An 18,765-nucleotide genomic window follows, 5' to 3' on the forward strand; every position below is an offset into this window, starting at 1 on the left:
TCTAGATCTCAGCTACAATCTCATGGCATTCTCATAGCATTCATAACACATAACCCAATTGTAATATGATAATTGTGTACATGTTTAATGTCTGTGTACTCCACCAGAGTATACAATTCTCTGAGAGGAATTTTGTCCTTTTTATCTACCAAAGTCTCTAACTTTTTAATTTTCAAGTATATAATAAACATTTGTGGAAATAAATGAAGACCATGCAAATGAGAACAGGCAAAAGCTGTTTATTCACAGCTTGTTACAGCAAGGGAGTTAGCCACCACCATTTGCATTTTGGCAGGAACTCAAAGTCAGGTAAAGGAGTGGGAAAGCTTTATTGTGGAAAAAAGGAAAGTTTTGGGTATGTTTATTGGATAGGAAAACTATGGGTGGGCTAACTGGAAGCAGGGTGTCCTATGTGATTGGTTAAGGGTGCATTATTTGGCTTTCTCGGGTTGGTCCCAAGTTGAAAGCAGGGACAAAACTTAGGGAAGCTGCCACTTATTAATCAAGATCTGCTGCTTTAGGAAGATTGTTACAGGGTCTACTGTATGGCTTCCTAGTCTGTCTGGTGAGGACAGTGGTCTGACTTCCTCTAAGTTGGACTTACAGATGGTAGACTGGCTTCCTGGGCTGGTTAGTGTGGATGATTGAGTTGGGTCCCCAGGCTACTTGCTGCGATTGTGGGTCAGTTCTATTGTTATATATGGTCTGGACATTGTTCATTGTCTATTCAATCTCTCACATTTATCAAAAAATCTATTGTGTTCCACACACCATGATAAGCTCTGGGATACAGAGATTGATAAAAGATAGTTGTTGACCAATTGAACTGTTCGTACAAGATGGTGTTTAAATAACTGGGTGCATCCATTAGGATTAGGCTTAGCTTGGGTATGACATAAAAACCTAAACCCCATGGTTTAAGTGAAATTTAAGTTTACTCCTCTCTCATATAAAGGCTCTGCAGGTAGGCACTCAAACTCTGGTATGGCAGCTCCACAACCATCAAACTCCCAACCCCCTTCCAGCTTGCTGTTCCACCGTTCTTAGCATTCTGCTTCACAGAAAGTGGTTGCTCAAGGTCCAGCCATCACATTCATATTTAAACCACCAACAATAAAAAAACAAGAGCGGAAGAGGACATACCCTTTCCCTCCCTACACCATTTATATTTACTTCCCAAGGGGCCAGATTTTAGTAATATGGCCATATATAGCTGTAAGGGAAGCTGGGAAATGTATTTATTCCAAGTGCACATATGTAAAGCTAAAAATGTCAGGTTTTATTACTAAGGAAGATGAGGAGAAAGACCATAGGGGTCAATTAGCAGCCTCTGCCAACTGAAGAAATGGGATCTGGGGACTATCCATAAAGTCTCTTTTCTCTAATATAGAGTACTCTTGACTTACCATGTAATTATTCTCACTGTTACAAATCAAGTTCCTTTCATAGTTAAAAAGAAATAGCTGTATGAGATTCATGGCTGTCCTATTTTAAGGATGTTGCCCAGGAAGTTGTCTACAGCCAACTGTCAGAGTCCTTAGTGTAACCAGGGACACTTTTTCCCTCAGCTATCAACAGCTATGCTTCTCCTGAATCATCAGACAAAGGACAAAACCAGAGAGATGGCAGGTACTGAGTTTTTTCATAGGCTAAGCATTTGCAATATATTTTGCTTAGACCCTTATTGCAATTAATGTGGTCCATGGTATTATGTTGTCTTTTTGGATGAATTTGTGATCCAATCAAATTCATGATCACATACATTTAATTTCATAATCACATAGAATTCCCTACATTTTGACTTAGAAAATTCCTACAGCTCCTTCTGGGTATCATTCCTATTTGCTTTAACGTGTTAATGCTTCTCACCCTCTGGTCTGTCCTGGTTAGAGGATGAGGGTAAGATGAGGTAGAGGGGGTGGGGCATAGCAGAGTCTCACTCTACCCTCTGGAAGGAGGACACAGTGAAATGCTTTGAAGTGGACTATGGGATTGGATTTCCCCAAGACTTCTACTTCTTTTCTTAGATCCATATTTGGATTATCAAGCCCCTGATAATTTTCCACATCATTATTCTTACTTTCACTGCAAAACACTGGTGAAGTTGTAAACTTATCTGCAGTTTAACAATGTGCAAGATCAGTTTCAGCATTACTTCATATCTGACATCTACAGGGAGAAAGATGTCTGGAGTATGCTGTAGTTTCTTCTGGGTTTTGAGGTGGATATTCTGTGTTCTAAGTTCTTTGTTTCTCCCATCTTTAACCACCCAATGGCATTGGAAGCTACCTGGTCCCTCAAGGCTTCATCTTGTTTGTCTTGCTAGAATATGGAAGGAGTCTCATTTTCTTTCACATGATCCTTACTCCACATGCCCACATATTCTCTAAGGTTTTATTTCATACAATCCTAACTATAGACTAGTGGAATGGCTTATTGACTGATCACTTAATTCACCATCAGGGAGATACATATTGAGGTTAAGTGCTCTTTATACTTTGACCTAGTGACTAATAAATGGTATTGTTTGTCTAATACCAGAATCCATGGTTTGGAGAAACAAGATGTGGTAGGCAGAATAATGGTCCCCAGTTATTAGGTAAGAGTCTGCAAAGAACTTTCAGCAGTCTTGTGGTACTGAGAAAACAAAAATTGGAGTTAAAGTCCTGTCAAGAAGGAGGGCCTTGATTAGTAGCCCCGGAGTCCCGGCTGCTGTATCTGTCAGAGTTTAATCAAGAGACAGATATCACACAGGAATTTGAATGAGAAAAGTTTAATATAAAGAAGTATTAACTATAATCAGGCATTGAATTACCGAGAAATTGGCTAGTAAGAAGAAAGGATAATTCCAAAGAATACAGGAATAGCAGATATCAGAGAGAGCCACCCCCTCCTAGGGCTGAAATAGAATATCCAAGAAAGACCACCCACCCTGCCCCAAACTCCCTCCCAGGGCTGAGATCTAGATCTAGTTTAAGAGGAACTAGTTGTGGCCCACTCGCTGGTAGAGGAATTGCAGAGATACTGCACCTCAGAATTCCCTGCAAAGTTGCCCAAGGAGGTGCCCAGGGAAGTCACTCATGGGGGAGTGCCTCATCATTTGCAATTCACTGAGAATCTACCCAAGGAGGTGATAGGTGAAGCTGTTGGCTGCTGTGTGCTGCTAACTGGCTGGCGCTGAAGGCAAAGTACGTGCCCCTGGAGCCTGGCCAAAGGGAGGCTCAACTAGGGAGAGACCTCGTCCTCCTCCAGTGTTTCTTCAGCACCCTCTACTGACAATGCTTAACATCATGCCAGCTGGCAAAAGAAAAACATTTACAGAATCCAGCTCTGGTATTGTAAAGCAGGAAGTGAAGGGTGGGTCTGGAGCTGAGGGTTAATTGATAATTGGCACAAAGGGCAATCTGGAAATAGGTCAGCCTACCCTAAGACTGAAACTCAGCTTCAGATCAACTCAACCCCATATTGGATTAAAGTGATTTTCCCCCTATTCCAATTGCCTTCCAGAAATAAAAGCAAATGACCTCTGAAGAAACCTGGTATTTTCCAGAGACACAAACTATCTCTACAATTTTTCATGCAAAATAACTGTCATTCAATCAAAAATTATCAGGCTGAAAACCAAGATAAAAAAGAAATACTCAATAGTAACAGGTCCACAGCCAATCCAGATATTGGACTTATAAGACATAGACTGAAATAATTGTAATTGCCCTGGCTGGTGTAGCTCAGTGGATTGAGCGTGGGCTGTGAACCAAAGGGTCACTAGTTTGATTCCCAGTCAGGGCACATGCCTGGGGTGCAGGCCAGGTCCCCAGTGCGGACCACAAGAGAGGCAACCACACATTGATCTTTCCTTCCTTCTTTCCCCCTCCCTTCCCCTCTCTCTAAAAATAAATAAGTAAAATCTTAAAAAAAAAGAAATAACTGCAATTAGTAAGTTTGAGAAAATAGATGATAAGATGGAGAATTTCAGCAGAGAAATGAAATCTATAAAAAGAATTAAATGTAAAATCTAAAACTGAAAAATCCTATAAATAATATAATTGTCTCTGTTTCCCACTTTTCATAGGAGCTGATCCAGTCCCACTTAATTTTTCCCACACAGAAAATTGCTTTACTTAATAATTATTATTTTTGTCTATTATGTGCCAGGCACTGTAATTAATACATGCATCATATACTTTTATCCACCCACTGACCTTGTTAAGTAGGTATTAGTTCCCCTGTTTTATATATATGAAAATTGACACAGAGATTAAGGAATTTTCCCCCAAACAATTGAAATGGTGAAACTGAAATCCCAGGTCTATCACACTGACTATAAACTTGCATTCTTGCAACTAAACTACAATTACCTCTCTCCTTCCTATTTGTCTGAGCAGATGAAAACTGCTTTCTTCCCTGTCTCTTCAGTGTAATTCAGCATCTTCACCTATTTCCTATTTTTTTGTTTTTAAATCCTCAAATGAGGATGTATTTATTGATTTTTTTTAAGAGAGAGGTGGGGAGGGAGAGGGAGAGAAAAACATCAATGGAGAGAGAAACATGGATGTGAGAGAGAAACATCGGTTGGTTGCCTCCCAAATGCGCCCCAACCGTGGACTGAACCTGCAAGCTGGGTATGTGCCCCGACTGGGAATTGAACCCACAATATTTTGGTGTTTGGGTTGATGCTCCAACTAACTGAGCCACTAGCCCAGGGCTCTATTTCTTGTTTTCTTTTCATAAAAAGACTTAACTCTAAGCAAAGCTAATCCTTCTACCTGTGCACCTGACTCCATCCTTACCCCACTACTCAGGGCCCTACTTCCTCTCTTAGGCTTGGCCCCTTTCCCTCAATACTGCCACCCCCTTGTCTCTATAGCCTCAAGTTATCCAACCTCGGAAAGGAAAGGGAAGAGGAAGGGAGGGGAGGGGAGGGGAGGGGAGGGGAGGGGAGGGGAGGGGAGGGGAGGGGAGGGGAGGGGAGGGGAGGGGAGGGGAGGGGAGGGGAGGGAAAAGAGAAAGAAAGAACCCCTTGATTCTTCATCTTGCTTAATCTAACATCCATTCTTTTCCCTCCCTTCACTACCTAACTTCACAATGGTAATTTCTGCTCTCAGCTTCTGTTTCCACAGATCATACACACTCATTAACTCACTCAAAATGAAATGTAAAATCCCTCTCTCAACCATCACCAGAGTCCTCCTTACTGCCAAACCCCATAGACTGTTTGATTCCTTTCCCCGTTAACTATCTCTAGCAGATGACTATGGTCTGCAGGTCACATCTCTGAGTTCAGCCACAGCTGTAGTGGATTGTTCAGTATGACTCACCTTGTACTGCCAGCATTCTGCTTCAGGTCTGCACCTTGACCTTCACATTCTGCTTCAGGTCTGTATTAGTCAGGGTTCTCCAGAGAAACAGAACCAATAGGATGTTTACATGTGTGTGTATATATGGAAAGAGATTTACAATAAGGAATTGGATCACACAGGCTGCCAAGTCCACAGTCTGCATTGTGGGCCTACAGACTCAAGACCAGGGAGAATCAATGGTGTGGTTCCAGTCCAAAGGCCAGCAGACTGGAGACCCAAGAGAACTGATCGTACAGATGAAGTTTGAAGGCAGTCTGCTGGGTAATTCCTTCAACTGGCTAGATAAGACCCACCCTCATTATGGAGGCGGCTTAACTCAATGTTCACCAACTTAAATGTTAACCTCATACAAAATAAACATACAACCCTCCAAGTTGACAAATAAAACTAACCATCATAAAGTCCTTCTCCCACAAAATGGGACTTGCTCATCATCCCTCTCCTAGAGCACTCTGATGCAAACACAGCCAGGAAGTGCAGAGAGTTAGTGTCCAGGTGCAATCCTCAACCAATGAGTGCATTCATTGGTGGATGAATATTCCAGACTCCCATCTTTCATGAGGACAATTCTGAGAGTTCTGCTGGAGTGAAGCCTGCATTGCCTACAACTGCAAGCTCAAAAAAACATGGTTTTGTTGGCTTTTCCTCCTTCCCTGTCTCACTCTGTGTTTTCTCATTCCTGCTTCTGGGATCCCTCCCCAAAAAACAACCTGCACCTAAATCCATGTTCAGGCTCTTCTTTTGGGGAAACTCAAACTTAATGCCTTCTTAGTAGTAGCTGGCTCTGTGATTCTTTCCTGATTCTTCCCTGCCTCTCTGACCTGTTTCTCTAACTGGTTTTCTTCTGTTGGCCTGATCTTGACGATGAGGGGTTCTCTGTCCTCTACCTTCTTCTTGTCTCCCTCCATAGACTCTCCTGGTTGATGCCATTCATTTCAGCACAGTGCTTGCCACTATCTCTGTTCTAGTTTCCTATTTCCTCCTGCCTTCTGGGGATCCCCTGAGGCTTCAGCACCTGGTTCTCACACAAATGTGCCCACATCCAAACACAATCTATTCCCACACAATATATGTGTCCCTTCTATGTTCCACATCTCTTTTCATGGTATTATCATTCTCTCAATGTCCCAGAATAGCAACTTCAAATATTCCTTCTCTCTCATCCCCTAGATCCTTCTATTAATGCCTCAGAAATAGCTCCAGTTTCTGTTCCCTCCTCTCTATCTCCACTGGCATTAACTCTGTCCAGGTCTTCATCCTCTCTTTCTTTTTTCTTTATTTTCTTAATTATATTTTATTGATTATGCTATAACACTTGTCCAATTTTCCCCTCATTGCCCCCCTCCACCCAGCACCACCCACTCCCTCAGGTAATCCCATACATTGTGCATGTCTATGGGTCATGTGTGTAAGTTATTTGGCTACTCTATTTTCTGTACGGCTTTTAACATCCCCCTGTCTATTTTGTACCTACCAATTTATACTTCTTAATCCCTTCACTGTTTTACCCATTCCCCCACACCCCTACCCAAGAGCCATCAAAACACTCTCCATATCCATGATTCCGTCTCTGTTCTTCTTGTCTGCTTAGTTTGTGTTTTAGATTCAATTGTTGATAGATATGTATTTATTGCCATTTTATTGTTCATAGTTTTGATCTTTTTCTTTTTGTTAAATAAGTCCCTTTAACATTTCATATAATAACGGTTTGGTGATGATAAACTCCCTTAGTTTTTTCTTGTCTGGGAAGCTCTTTATCTGCTCTTCGATTCTAAATGATAGCTTTACTATGTAGAGCAACCTTGGCTGTAGGTCCCTACTCTTCATGACTTTGAATATTTCTTGCCAAACCCTTATAGCCTGCAAAGTTTCTGTTCAGAAATCAGCTGACAGTCTTATGGGAACTCCCCTGTAGGTAACTAACTACTTATCTCTTGCTGCTGTTAAGATTCTCTCTTTATTTTTAACCTTTGGCATTTTAATTATGACGTGTCTTGGTGTTGTCTTCTTTGAGCCCATTTTGTTTGGGACTCTCTGTGCTTCCTGGAATTGCATGTCTATTTCCTTCATCAAATTAAGGAAGTTTTCTTTCTTTATTTTTCCAATAGATTTTTTATTTCTTGCTCTTTCTCTTCTCCTTCTGTACCCCTACAATGCGAATACTGGAATGCTTGAAGTTGTCCCAGAGGCTGCTTACCCTATCCTCAGTTTTATAGGTTCGTTTTTCTTCTCGTTGTTCTGATTGGCTGTTTTTTGCTTCCTTATGTTGCAAATCATCAATTTGATTCTCGGCTTCATCCACTCTACTGTTGCTTCCATTGTAAACTGTTCTTTATTTTAATTAGTATATCCTTCATTTCTGACTGGATCTTTTTTATGCTGTTGAGGTCCTCACTAAGTTCCTTGGTCATCCTTATAACCAGTGTTTTGAACTCTGCGTCTAATAGATTGCTTATCTCCATTTCATTTAGTTCTTTTCCTGGAGTTTTGATTTGTTCTTTCATTTGGGCCATGTTTCTTTGTCTCCTCATTTTGACAGCCTCCCTGTGTTTGTTTGTATGTATTAGGTAGAGCTGCTATGACTCCCTGTCTTGGTAGTGTGGCCTAATGTAGTAGGTGTCTGTAGGGTCCAGTGGTACAGCCTCCCCTATTACCCAAGCTGGGTACTCAAGGTGTTCCCCTCACGTGCATCGAGTACACCCTCCTCTTATAGTTGAGCCTTGATTGCTGTTGGCAGGTGAATGGAAGGGATTTACCCAGGCCAGTCAGCTGTAAGGATTGGCTGTGACCACTGACCACCAACCTCCACCCTCTGTGGAGGATCAGCTGTGTAGGGGCAGGGTGGTGGTCCTCCAACATGGTCTGTAACTGTCCACTGGGTGTGCAGGCTCTGGGGTTTCCCAGATGGTGCAGGCCAAGGTCAGGCCCCACCTGTCTTTTGCCCGGGGTCAACTTGCCTGAGCTATAAAGCAATCTGAGGTTGCTACTCATGCTGTGCTTGGATATTCCCAGGCAAAGCCAAGCTGTGAATCTAGGCTGGCTGCTGCTAGTGCCGGGCCTGCGGCCACTAAGCAAGAGGTATAGGGGCTTGGGACTCATTGAAGCCAGGTGATGCTTGTTTGAGAGGATTTAGGAAGTTGTGAAGCATGAGCCAAGACCAGCCATTCATATGGAAAAGTCACAGTTAACAGGGCAGGGCAAACAGTATTAGTCAGGTTGATGGAGGTTCAGATATGGTACCTGCCTGCCAGCTCTGTGGCTCTGTGTGGGGGAAGGTCCAGAAAAGGACAATGACCTCTGCCCACCTTTCTGTCTAGGGGAAAGCTATCCCCCAGCTCTCACCTTGATGCCAGACACCTGAGTTCCTCTCTGTATGGGCTGGTGCCTTACAAACTGCTACCCCAGTGCTGGAGCTCAGAGGGAGTGAGTCTGAGTAATTCCGTGTGTGGATTCTTTAAGAGGAACAGCTTGGGACTCTAGAAGTTTCTTCCACTCACTCAGTCCCTTGGTTTTTGCAGCCAGAAGTTTTGGGGACTTATCTTCCTGGCACTGGAACCATGGGCCAGGGGCCCTGGTGTGGGGCTGGGACTCCTCACTTCCAAGACATCCCTCCCAAATTTTATCCACCAGGTGTGGATGTAGGGCTAACCCATTCCACGCCTCTGCCTCTCCTACCAGTCTGGATGGATGTGGTTTCTTTAATTCCATAGTTGTCAGACTTCCATTCAACTTGATTTATGATGGTTCTGAGTGATGGTTGTTCTGTAGTTTAGTTGCAATTTGATGTGGTTGTGCAAGGAGGCAAGCCATGTTTACCCATGCCGCCACCTTGATCAGAAGTCCCCCCATCATCTCTTTCTTTTTTGAAGATTTTATTTATTTATTTTTAGAGAGAGGGGAAGGGAGGGAGAAAGCGAGGGAGAGAAACATCAATGTGCTCAATCAGTTGACTCTCACACAGCATTCTGACCAGGACTGAGATCGCAACCCCAGCTGAGGATTAAACTGGTGACCTTTCACTTTGCAGGGTGACACCCAACCAACTGAGCCACAGTGGTCATGACCATCATCTCTTTCTTAAATTCCTCTGTGGTCTCCTGTTTTCTCTGCCTCCAGATATCCCCAACTAAATTCATGCTCCAGGCAGCCACTGACTTGATCTTCCTAAATCACAGATCTGATTGTGCTGCAACACAGATCAGAACCTTCCCACAGCTTCCAATGTTAAAGCAAAGCAAAACCTTTAAACTTTTGGCAGAGAAGAAGTCAAGAAGGCACATCTTCAGGTGAGAATAGTGGTCACTTAATCATTCTTGTTGTTCATTTGAGCTACTTCTCTACATCCACACCGAAGCTACAAAGGTGGAAGGCACCCTCTTCCACCCAAAAGCTGTTCTAAGCTACACAGATTCCCTGTCTTTAGTTCCCCTATCAAAGGTGAGTCAATTTAACACTTTTGAAATGAATTTCCTTAAAAGCTAAGAGAAAAGATCCAAAAAAATATGCACACACACACACAGACACACCATAATCAAGGATGTCTGAACCTTTAAAACAAATAGATCTATTTTTTTGGTTATATTTTATTTTATTTTTTTAATATATTTATTGATTATGCTATCACAGTTGTCCCATTTTCCCCCCTCACTCCACTCCCTCCTGCTCACCCCCTCCCTCCCACATTCCCCCCCTATAGTTCATGTCCATGGGTCATACTTATAAGTTCTTTGGCTTCTACATTTCCTACACTATTCTTACCCTCCCCCTGTCTATTTTCCACCTATCATCTATGCTACTTATTCTCTGTACCTTTCGCCTCTCTCTCCCCCTCCCACTCCCCTATTCACGACCCTCCATGTGATCTCCATCTCTATGGTTCTGTTCCTGTTCTAGTTGTTTGCCTAGTTTGCTCTTGTTTTTGTTTTAGGTGTGGTCGTTAATAACTGTGAGTTTGCTGTCATTTTTACTGTTCATATTCTTTATCTTCTTTTTCTTAGGTAACTCCCTTTAACATTTCATAGAATAAGGGCTTGGTGATGATGAACTCCTTGAACTTGACCTTATCTGAGAAGCACTTTATCTTCCCTTCCATTCTAAATGATAGCTTTGCTGGATACAGTAATCTTGGATGTAGGTCCTTGCCTTTCATGACTTGGAATACTTTTTGCCAGCCCCTTCTTGCCTGTAAGGTCTCTTTGGAGAAATCAGCTGACAGTCTTATGGGAAGTCCTTTGTAGGTAACTGTCTCCTTTTCTCTTGCTGCTTCTAAGATTCTCTCCTGTTTAATCTTAGATAATGTGATGTGTCTTGGTGTGTTCCTCCTTGGGTCCAGCTTCTTTGGGACTCTCTGAGCTTCCTGGACTTCCTGAAAGTCTATTTCCTTTGCCAGACTGGGGAAGTTCTCCTTGATTATTTGTTCAAATAAGTTTTCAATTTTTTGTTCTTCCTCTTCTCCTTCTGGCACCCCTATAATTCGGATGTTGGAACATTTCAAGATGTCCTGGAGGTTCCTAAGCCTCTCCTCATTTTTCTGAATTCTTGTTTCTTCATTCTGTTCTGGTTGGATGTTTCTTTCTTCCTTCTGGTCCACACCGTTGATTTGAGTCCCAGTTTCCTTCCCATCACTATTGGTTCCCTGTAAATTTTCCTTTGTTTCTCTTAGCATCGGCTTCATTTTTTTCATCTGGTTTTCGAACAGATTCAACCAATTCTGTGAGCATCTTGATAACCAGTGTTTTGAACTGTGCATCTGATAGGTTGGCTATCTCTTCCTCGCTTAGTTGTATTTTTTCTGGAGCTTTGAAGTGTTCTGTCATTTGGGCCTTTTTTTTTTTTTTTTTTGTCTTGGTGCATCTGTTACTTTAAGGGGCGGAGCCTTAGGTGTTCCCCGGGGCGGGGTAACACTGGTCCGTGTGCTGTGACACTGTACGTAGGGGAGGGGCCAAGAGGGAGCAATGGCGCCTGCTCCCCTCTCCACCAGATTTCAGTCTTTCACTCTGCTACCCACAATCAAACTGGGCCCCTCTGGTGCTGGTTCCCGAGTGGGTGGGCCTGTGCACTCCCCAGGCCCCTGTGGGTCTCTCCAATGACCTCTCCCATGAGGCTGGGAGTCTCCCCCGCTGCCACCCCAACCCCCACAGGTGTTTTCAATCAGAGGTTTGAGGCTTTATTTCCCTGAGCTGGAGCCCTGGGTTTCGCGCAGGGTCTGCTTTGCTCCCCGCCATTTGTCCAGTTTATCTGTGCGCGAATGTGTGGCCGTGGGTGCTACCCACTGCTCTGCCTGCCCTGTTCTCCGCCACTCTGAGTCCGGCCCTCTCGGTTTATCTGCGCAAATGTGGGGACGCAGGGTCTGCTAGTGGTCAGACTGCCTGCCCTGTTGGTCCCTCACTCCGCCAGTCTCAGTCCCACCACGGCCATGTGAGTCCTCTCCGCCCCCACTGCCCGTCTCCGCCCCTCCTACCGGTCTGGATGAATGTTTATTTTTTATTTCCTTGGTGTCGGACTTCCTTGCCGTTCGATTTTCTGTCAGTTCTGGTTGTGCGAGGAGGTGCAGTGTGTCTACCTATGCCTCCATCTTGGTTCTCCTCGAATAGATCTATTTTGAAATAAAACTAATACCTATAAATATAAAACCATTTATAAATGTAAAACTGTTTATCTAAAACTTTTTTTAAAAAACAAGAGAAAATCATTATGACCTTGGATTAGCAAAAATTTCTTATAGATGACAACTAAAGCACAATCCACCAAAGAGAAAAATAGAATATATAAGAAATTTTAAAACTGAATAATAAGTAAACAAATGACTCTATAAAATATGGACAAAAGGTTTGAACAGACACTTATCTAAGAAGATGTGGGTGGTAAGTAAGCACATGAAAAAAGGCTCAGTATCATTAGTCATTGTGGAAATGGAAATTAAAATCACAATGTGAAGCTTATCAGAACATCTAGCATTGAGCACACCAAGTGTAGGAAAGGATATAGAAGAACTTGAACTCTCACATTGCTAGTGGGAATGTAAGATGGTACAAGCACTCTGGAAAACCATTTAACAGTTCCTTCAAAAGTTAGATATGTACCGACCATATGATTGAGCCATTCCATTCCTAGATATTTACCATTCCTAGATATTCAAGAGAACTGAAAGCATATGCTCATGTAAAGACTTGTACATGAATATTCATCGAGGCTTTATTTGTAATAGCCAAAAATTATTGTCCATGGACAGATGAATGGGTGAAGAAATTGTGGTACAATAGAATACTACTCAGCAATAAAAAGAAATGAACTATTGATACACACAACAACATAAGTGAATCTCAAAATTAAGTTGACTGAAAGAGGTCAGACAAAAAAGAATACATACTATGTGATTCCATTTACATAAAACAGAAAATGTAAACCAACCTGAAGTTATACAAAGAAGATTAGTGGTTGCCAGGAAAGGGGAGGTGGCACAGAAGAGCAAAAGGGAAGAATTGGAAAAGGGCACAGAAACTTTTAGGTATGATAAATGTGCTCACTATCTTAATTGTGATTGAAGCAGGGTGCAGCCAAGAGGAGGGCCCCAAGAAGGGATTTGTAATGGGGTCCAGGACTCGGGGTGTCCCGGAAACATTAGAAAAATGTATATAGGATGTCCTCACCCCTACAGGCCTGAGCCAGGGGGGATGGGACACATGGAACAGGGCCATTCAGAGTTGTTTTGGGTAGCAAGAGCTTCGCAGCTAACCCCTGGCACAGTCATTTAACATATCTATAACCTTTAACTGGTTTCATGGATGTGTTAAGTAGCTGTGGCCCTGCTTTGAGCCAGGGAGATGGGAGTGGCTTCCACCCAAGATGGGACTGGGAAGCAACTCCCCCTGGTTACAGGGCCTGCGTGAGAGCTTGGAGATGATTGGCTCCAAGCCATGGGGCCACACCTGCCCAGACTTACTATGGCAGCCCAGTAAAGCTGGAAGAATACAGGGATGCTGGCAGATGTAGCTGACTGTAGGAGGAGTCGGAAATGGGCTGCAAAGGAAGATGGGAACTGGGATTTAAACCTAGGCCCGGCAGCCATAGGTGAGAAGAGAGACCATGTGGCTCTGAAGTAAAGAAGAGAGACCATGTGGCTCTGAAGAGAGGAGAGACCATGTGGCTCTGAAGGGAAGAAGAGAGACCATGTGGCTCTGAAGGGAAGGAGAGACCATGTGGCTCTGAAGGGAAGAAGAGACCATGCAGCTCTGAAGGAAGGAGTAGACCACGCGGCTCTGAAGTAAATAGGGGGCCACATGGTTCTGAAGTAAATAGAGAGAACCACGAGGTTCTGAGGGGAAAGGAAAAGGACCACGCGGTTCTGAAGGAGAGTAAAGAGGACCACGAGGTTTTGGAGTGCTTCTTCTTGCCACGCGGCTTAGGCAGCAGGAGAGACTTTGCAGCCATAGAGAAAGGGGAGAAAGGACTCTTGCTGCTGGGCCATGAGAAGGTGCCACATGGCTTTGGATTAACTGGAGATCGCAGCAGCCACACAGCTGATGGTGCTGGGAGCCTGAATCACGGACTTCTACTTCTTTTCCTGAGACACGGTACCCCGGACTGGGCACAGGGAGAGGGAAGGACTGTGCATCTGTGGGTATTCTAGAGGACTTTAGTATCTTACTGAAGACATTAGGTCATTATTCTAAGTTTGTGTAACTTTTGAATAAACAATTCCTTTCCTTTTCACCAGTCTCTGGCATTGAGAGACGTCTTTCCTCTGGCGGCGGGCATTGCGAACCTAGCAGGTGGGCGTGGGGGGAAGGAACCTCCAGAGACAGAAAGGCGGAATCCTTTCTGTAATAATTTATCGTGAACCACCCCCACCCCCTTGCTCTGTAACATGATGGTTTCACAGACATATACATATGTCAAAACTCATCACATTATACACCTTAAAAACGTACAGTTAATTGAAAGTCAACTCTACTTCAATAAAGCTGTTAAAATATTTAATTAAAAAATACTAATAGTCTTACTTGATTCAAAAATCCTGCTTCCCAAGTCGCACACTGAGCTGACTTTTACGTGTTCTCATGATTCTGTCCAACATCTTGGTGGTGTTCTGGAGACAGGCTGGACTCAGCTACAACTTATACTCCCAGAACTGTGCCAAAGCAGAGAGAGATGCACTGAAAACAGAATTCAAAGCATACATTGAGAAGGCTTCTGGCAGCAGCATGAAAATTGTGAAAGTGAAAGAGGAATAATCTACCCTGACTAAAGCTTGAAATGCTACATTTTCAAGGTGAAGATGTGTGGACATGTGTTATGGCAGATTGAAAATGGTCTCACTGTCTTGTTTATAGATTGGCAACGCAAATAAATTAAAGTACAGTGTAAAAAAAGAAGTCCTGCTTCTTGATTCTTTCAAAGAACCTCACCCATAAAGGGAGGTAGCTGAAAGCGTAGATCAGGTTTAAAACCCTGTCCTGTCTCAAAGTTGTTTATGACCTTGGGCTGGTTACTTAACTTCCCATGGCCTCCTCAGTTTCTTCATCCATCAGATGGGGCTAATAATAATCTTCCTCACCAGTTTGTTGTTAAAATTTTAGTAAGATAACAGGTGAGTGAGTCCCTAGCCCATTCTAGATGCCAGAATACATAATGCCCTATCTCCAAGGGAGCTAGATTCTTTTTTTTTGTACCCTTCCTTTCCCCACCTTTCCTCTTTCCTTCCAGATAGGGTGGGGTCCTAGTCACAAAGAGATTCAGAAGAGAAACAATGAGGAGGAAGCAGAGCAGAGGACTTGGATTGTGTTGCCTTGAACACAGTGCCTGAGACCAGAACTTAAGACTTCCTGGAGGGTGGTCCCAGGGATCAGGAGGGAGGGAGCAGAAAATATAAGTCAGGGAAGGAGAAAATGCCAATAAAAATGTGCAACTGGTGTGGAGCTCAGCCCAGCCATAGCCTCTCTGAAGACCTGTGGAAAGCACCTTAGAATTGACCCTCTGAAGATCAGGAGGCTGGGCACGGACCCATGACCTCCACGGGGTGAGGGTTGCACTCAAAGCATTAACATTCCTCTCCTCTTGCCACACTTCTGTCAACTGAGGGAGAAAAACCAAGACCAGGCCTCTTCATGGGACACTGGCAGGGTCCTGGGACCATCCACCCAGGATCAAATCAAAAGTGGCCGGAGAACATGTGGCATGGGGCACCAAAGCAGCTGACTCAGGCCCAAAGCCCATGCTTAGGTTGACAGTGTAATCTGCTCAAGCTTATTGAGCACCTTTGCGCCAGGCAGAAGACCCCAAGTGCCTTTCAGTGGAAAAGCTAGAGACCCCAGATTAAAGCCCTCTCCCCTCAAGACCACAGGCAGGGACACTACTGAATTCCTCAATTGCTGCCTCAGAATATTGTCTGGGAGAGAATACCTGAGGGTGTGAGTCATTAAAGGGGCCCTGGGAGAAAAGGGGGGCATGGGAATTTCCCAGTAGAAGGGAAAGCTAGCTATTTCACTGAGCAGCATAAATCTTTTTTCTCTGCTCTACAAATAAAGTGAGAGAAATGTTCCTCAGATTGGAAACCCAATTGTGGTTATTGTTTTAATGCCTATCACTCATTAAGCACGTGATATGTGCCTGGAAATGTGCTGTGTTCTTTCATGCCTTATTTCATTTCATCCCACGGCAGCCCACTCCAGTAGGTATTATAATTAACTGAAGCTCGGAGAGACTGACTAACTTGCTAAATGTCAAACAGATAGTAACTCATAGAGTCAGAATTCAATCCCAGGTCCAGTGACCTGAGAGCCTGTACTTTGACCGTTGGGCTATGCAGCTAGGGAATCAATCTGAAGCAGTGGCCTTCCCCATTGGGAGGAGAGAGGCTGGGAGAGCACATTAACTGGACACAGAAAGCGAAGGGAGAAGGACTCCACTTTGATAGAAGGCGCACACTGGTTGTTGTATGTGTGTGGACACATCATTTACAGCTGCTCAAAATCTTCTTAGTGCCATTGTGCAAAGGCAGAATGAAAAGAAGTTACCCTTCCCAGCCTCACTTGCCTGGAGTGTGTAGACAGGAAACGTAGGTTCTGCCAATGGGACACCATTTCGAAATGCGCTCTGTAAAGAAACAGATGACAAGCAGGGTTCCATTTGTCTGGGGCCGGTGGCCCTAGGGGCACCATGTTCTCTGTGAAAGCATCAGTCTCGGCTTTGCTGAGGAAAAACAAATTAAAAGGGCCTTTTGCCCTGCTTGGAATGCTAAAGGAGAAGAGCATGCCCTGGCCACTGGAAGGGACTCCCAAACATGGAACCCTACTGGTTCTAAACCCAACTCCAATGGATATGTTTGGTGGGGAGCAGTTCCCACAGCACCAAGAAACTCTCTTACACCAGCAGGGTGTCCTACAGTTCAACTCACTTCTGACCCTATCTACCTGGAGAGAGCATCAGATCCTACAGGTTCAGGGCTCAATCCTACAAGACCAACACCCCCTTCAGATGTCAATCACAAATCCAGATTGTCACCTGTACTTCTGACCAAGTGACTATAGATGGGAGGTTCCCACGAACTTGGCCTTGAGTCCAATTAATTTGCTAGAGCGGCTCACAGACTCAGAGAAATATTTTCCTTACTAGATTACTGGTTTATTACAAAAGGAAGGATCTAACTCAGGAATAGCCAGATGGAAGAGAGGCATAGGGCAAGTTATATGAGAAGGAGCTTGGATTTTCCATATCCTCTTCAAGCATCATCCTCCCAGCACTTCCACTTACCTGTTCATCAATCTGGAGGCTCTCTGAACCCCATCCTTCTGGATTTTATGGAGGCCTCATTACATACGCGTGATTGACTGAATCATTGGCCATTGGCAATTGATTCAAACTCCAGCTCCTCTGCCCACCATGGAGTGAGTGGGACTGAAAGTTCCAACTCTCCAAACATGGGGCTGTTTCCCCTGGCAAACTGTCCACTTCTTTGGTAACCTAAGCAGTTTCCAAAAGCCACTTCATTAACATAAAAAAGACACTCCCCTGACCGCTTTTCACAGGAAATTCTAAGGGTTTTAGAAGGTCTCTTGCCAGGAATGGGGTAAGACCAAATATATATGTCTAATCATAAATAACAATATCACAGATCCCTTCCCAGTGGAACATTTTCCCCATAACTCTTCTCTGCTCAAACTCTGGGGTTTGTTTTTTGACTTTTCCAAGTTGAGCGCAGTCTCCAAAAGTGGCAGTTCATTTACCCACAGTTGCACCCTTTCCTTTTCAGGTCAGGGTTTGTTTTTCCACAACTGGGAGCAGAGATAAGGGTTTCCCTGATGAGTAAAGCAGACTTGCACCAGTGGGTGGGTTTTGCATGGCCACAGTAAAAAAAGTTCTTACCACTTTGTTTGTCTTTCACATCCAGACAACAGTGAGGTCTTTTTATTTCTTCATCCACAAAACTTGATAATTGGTCCAACCTCACAGGCTTGTGATGACTTAGTGTGAAAGTGCTTTGTAGTTATATCAAGTGTAAAAAGACTAGCTTTTATCATTGTTGATGATATGATGATAATAACAATGCATATGAGGGGGGAAAAAATGGTCACTCAGCCAGTCTGAACTCCTTGCCTTTTCCCAAAGTTCCACTGTGAACTTCACACCTTTGCTCTTGACTGGACTCACCTCTCCCAAGACTAACAAAGTCCTGCTCATCATTGGACCACCAAGGCCTAACCAATCAAGCGTCAAAGGTGAAGCCAGCAGGCCTACTTAGAGCTGCAGGAAATCAAGAGGGAAAAGCCAAGAGTAGATTTCTTGTTAGAATAGTGGTACGTGGCACAGGGGAGTGCTGCCTCTCTGGTAATGGCCTGGGAGTGAAGAGGAGGCTACATAACTTTCATGAATTCATTTTAGGAAAGTTAGAAAATACAGATAAAAAATATGAATATAAAACATAAGAAAATAAAATCATGTGTAAACTTACCAGCCATTACTTGAGACATTTTTCTATTTGTCCATTTAAGTATTTTACCAAATATAGCCCTGGCTGGTGTGGCTCAGTGGATTGAGTGCCAGCCTGAGAACCAAAGGGCCTCTGGTTTGAATCCCAGTCGGGGCATGTGCCTGGGTTGCAGACCAGGTCCCCAGTTGGCGGCTTGTGAGAGGCAGCCACACACTGATGTTTCTCTCCCTCTCTTTCTCCCTCCCTTCCCTTCTCTCTAAAAATAAATAAATCTTTTAAAAAATGTATCTAGATGTGGACTTCTTTATATTTGTCCTTCTTGGTATACATTGTGCTTTCTGTATTTGTGGATTCTTGCGTTTCATCAATTTTTGAAAATTCTCAGCCATTTTCTTTTCAAATATTGCCTGGCTCCCATTTTTTTCCTCTTCTCCCCTCATGGAGATCCAATCTGATAGTTGCTGAATCTCCTAAGTC

At 43.7% G+C, this 18,765-nt stretch overlaps 1 protein-coding gene across 1 annotated transcript; it reads left to right on the plus strand.

Annotated features, from left to right (window-relative positions):
* Positions 1–14,419: 14,419 nt before the first annotated feature.
* LOC112300842 (ATP synthase subunit epsilon, mitochondrial-like) lies at positions 14,420–14,593 on the plus strand. Its single transcript, XM_024556237.2, has one exon. It carries the CDS (start codon positions 14,420–14,422, stop codon positions 14,591–14,593), a length of 174 nt encoding a protein of 57 aa, XP_024412005.1.
* Positions 14,594–18,765: the final 4,172 nt, after the last annotated feature.

Source organism: Desmodus rotundus, chromosome 7 (genome assembly GCF_022682495.2).
Source record: "Desmodus rotundus isolate HL8 chromosome 7, HLdesRot8A.1, whole genome shotgun sequence".
In the NCBI taxonomy this organism is placed as follows: domain Eukaryota; kingdom Metazoa; phylum Chordata; class Mammalia; order Chiroptera; family Phyllostomidae; genus Desmodus; species Desmodus rotundus.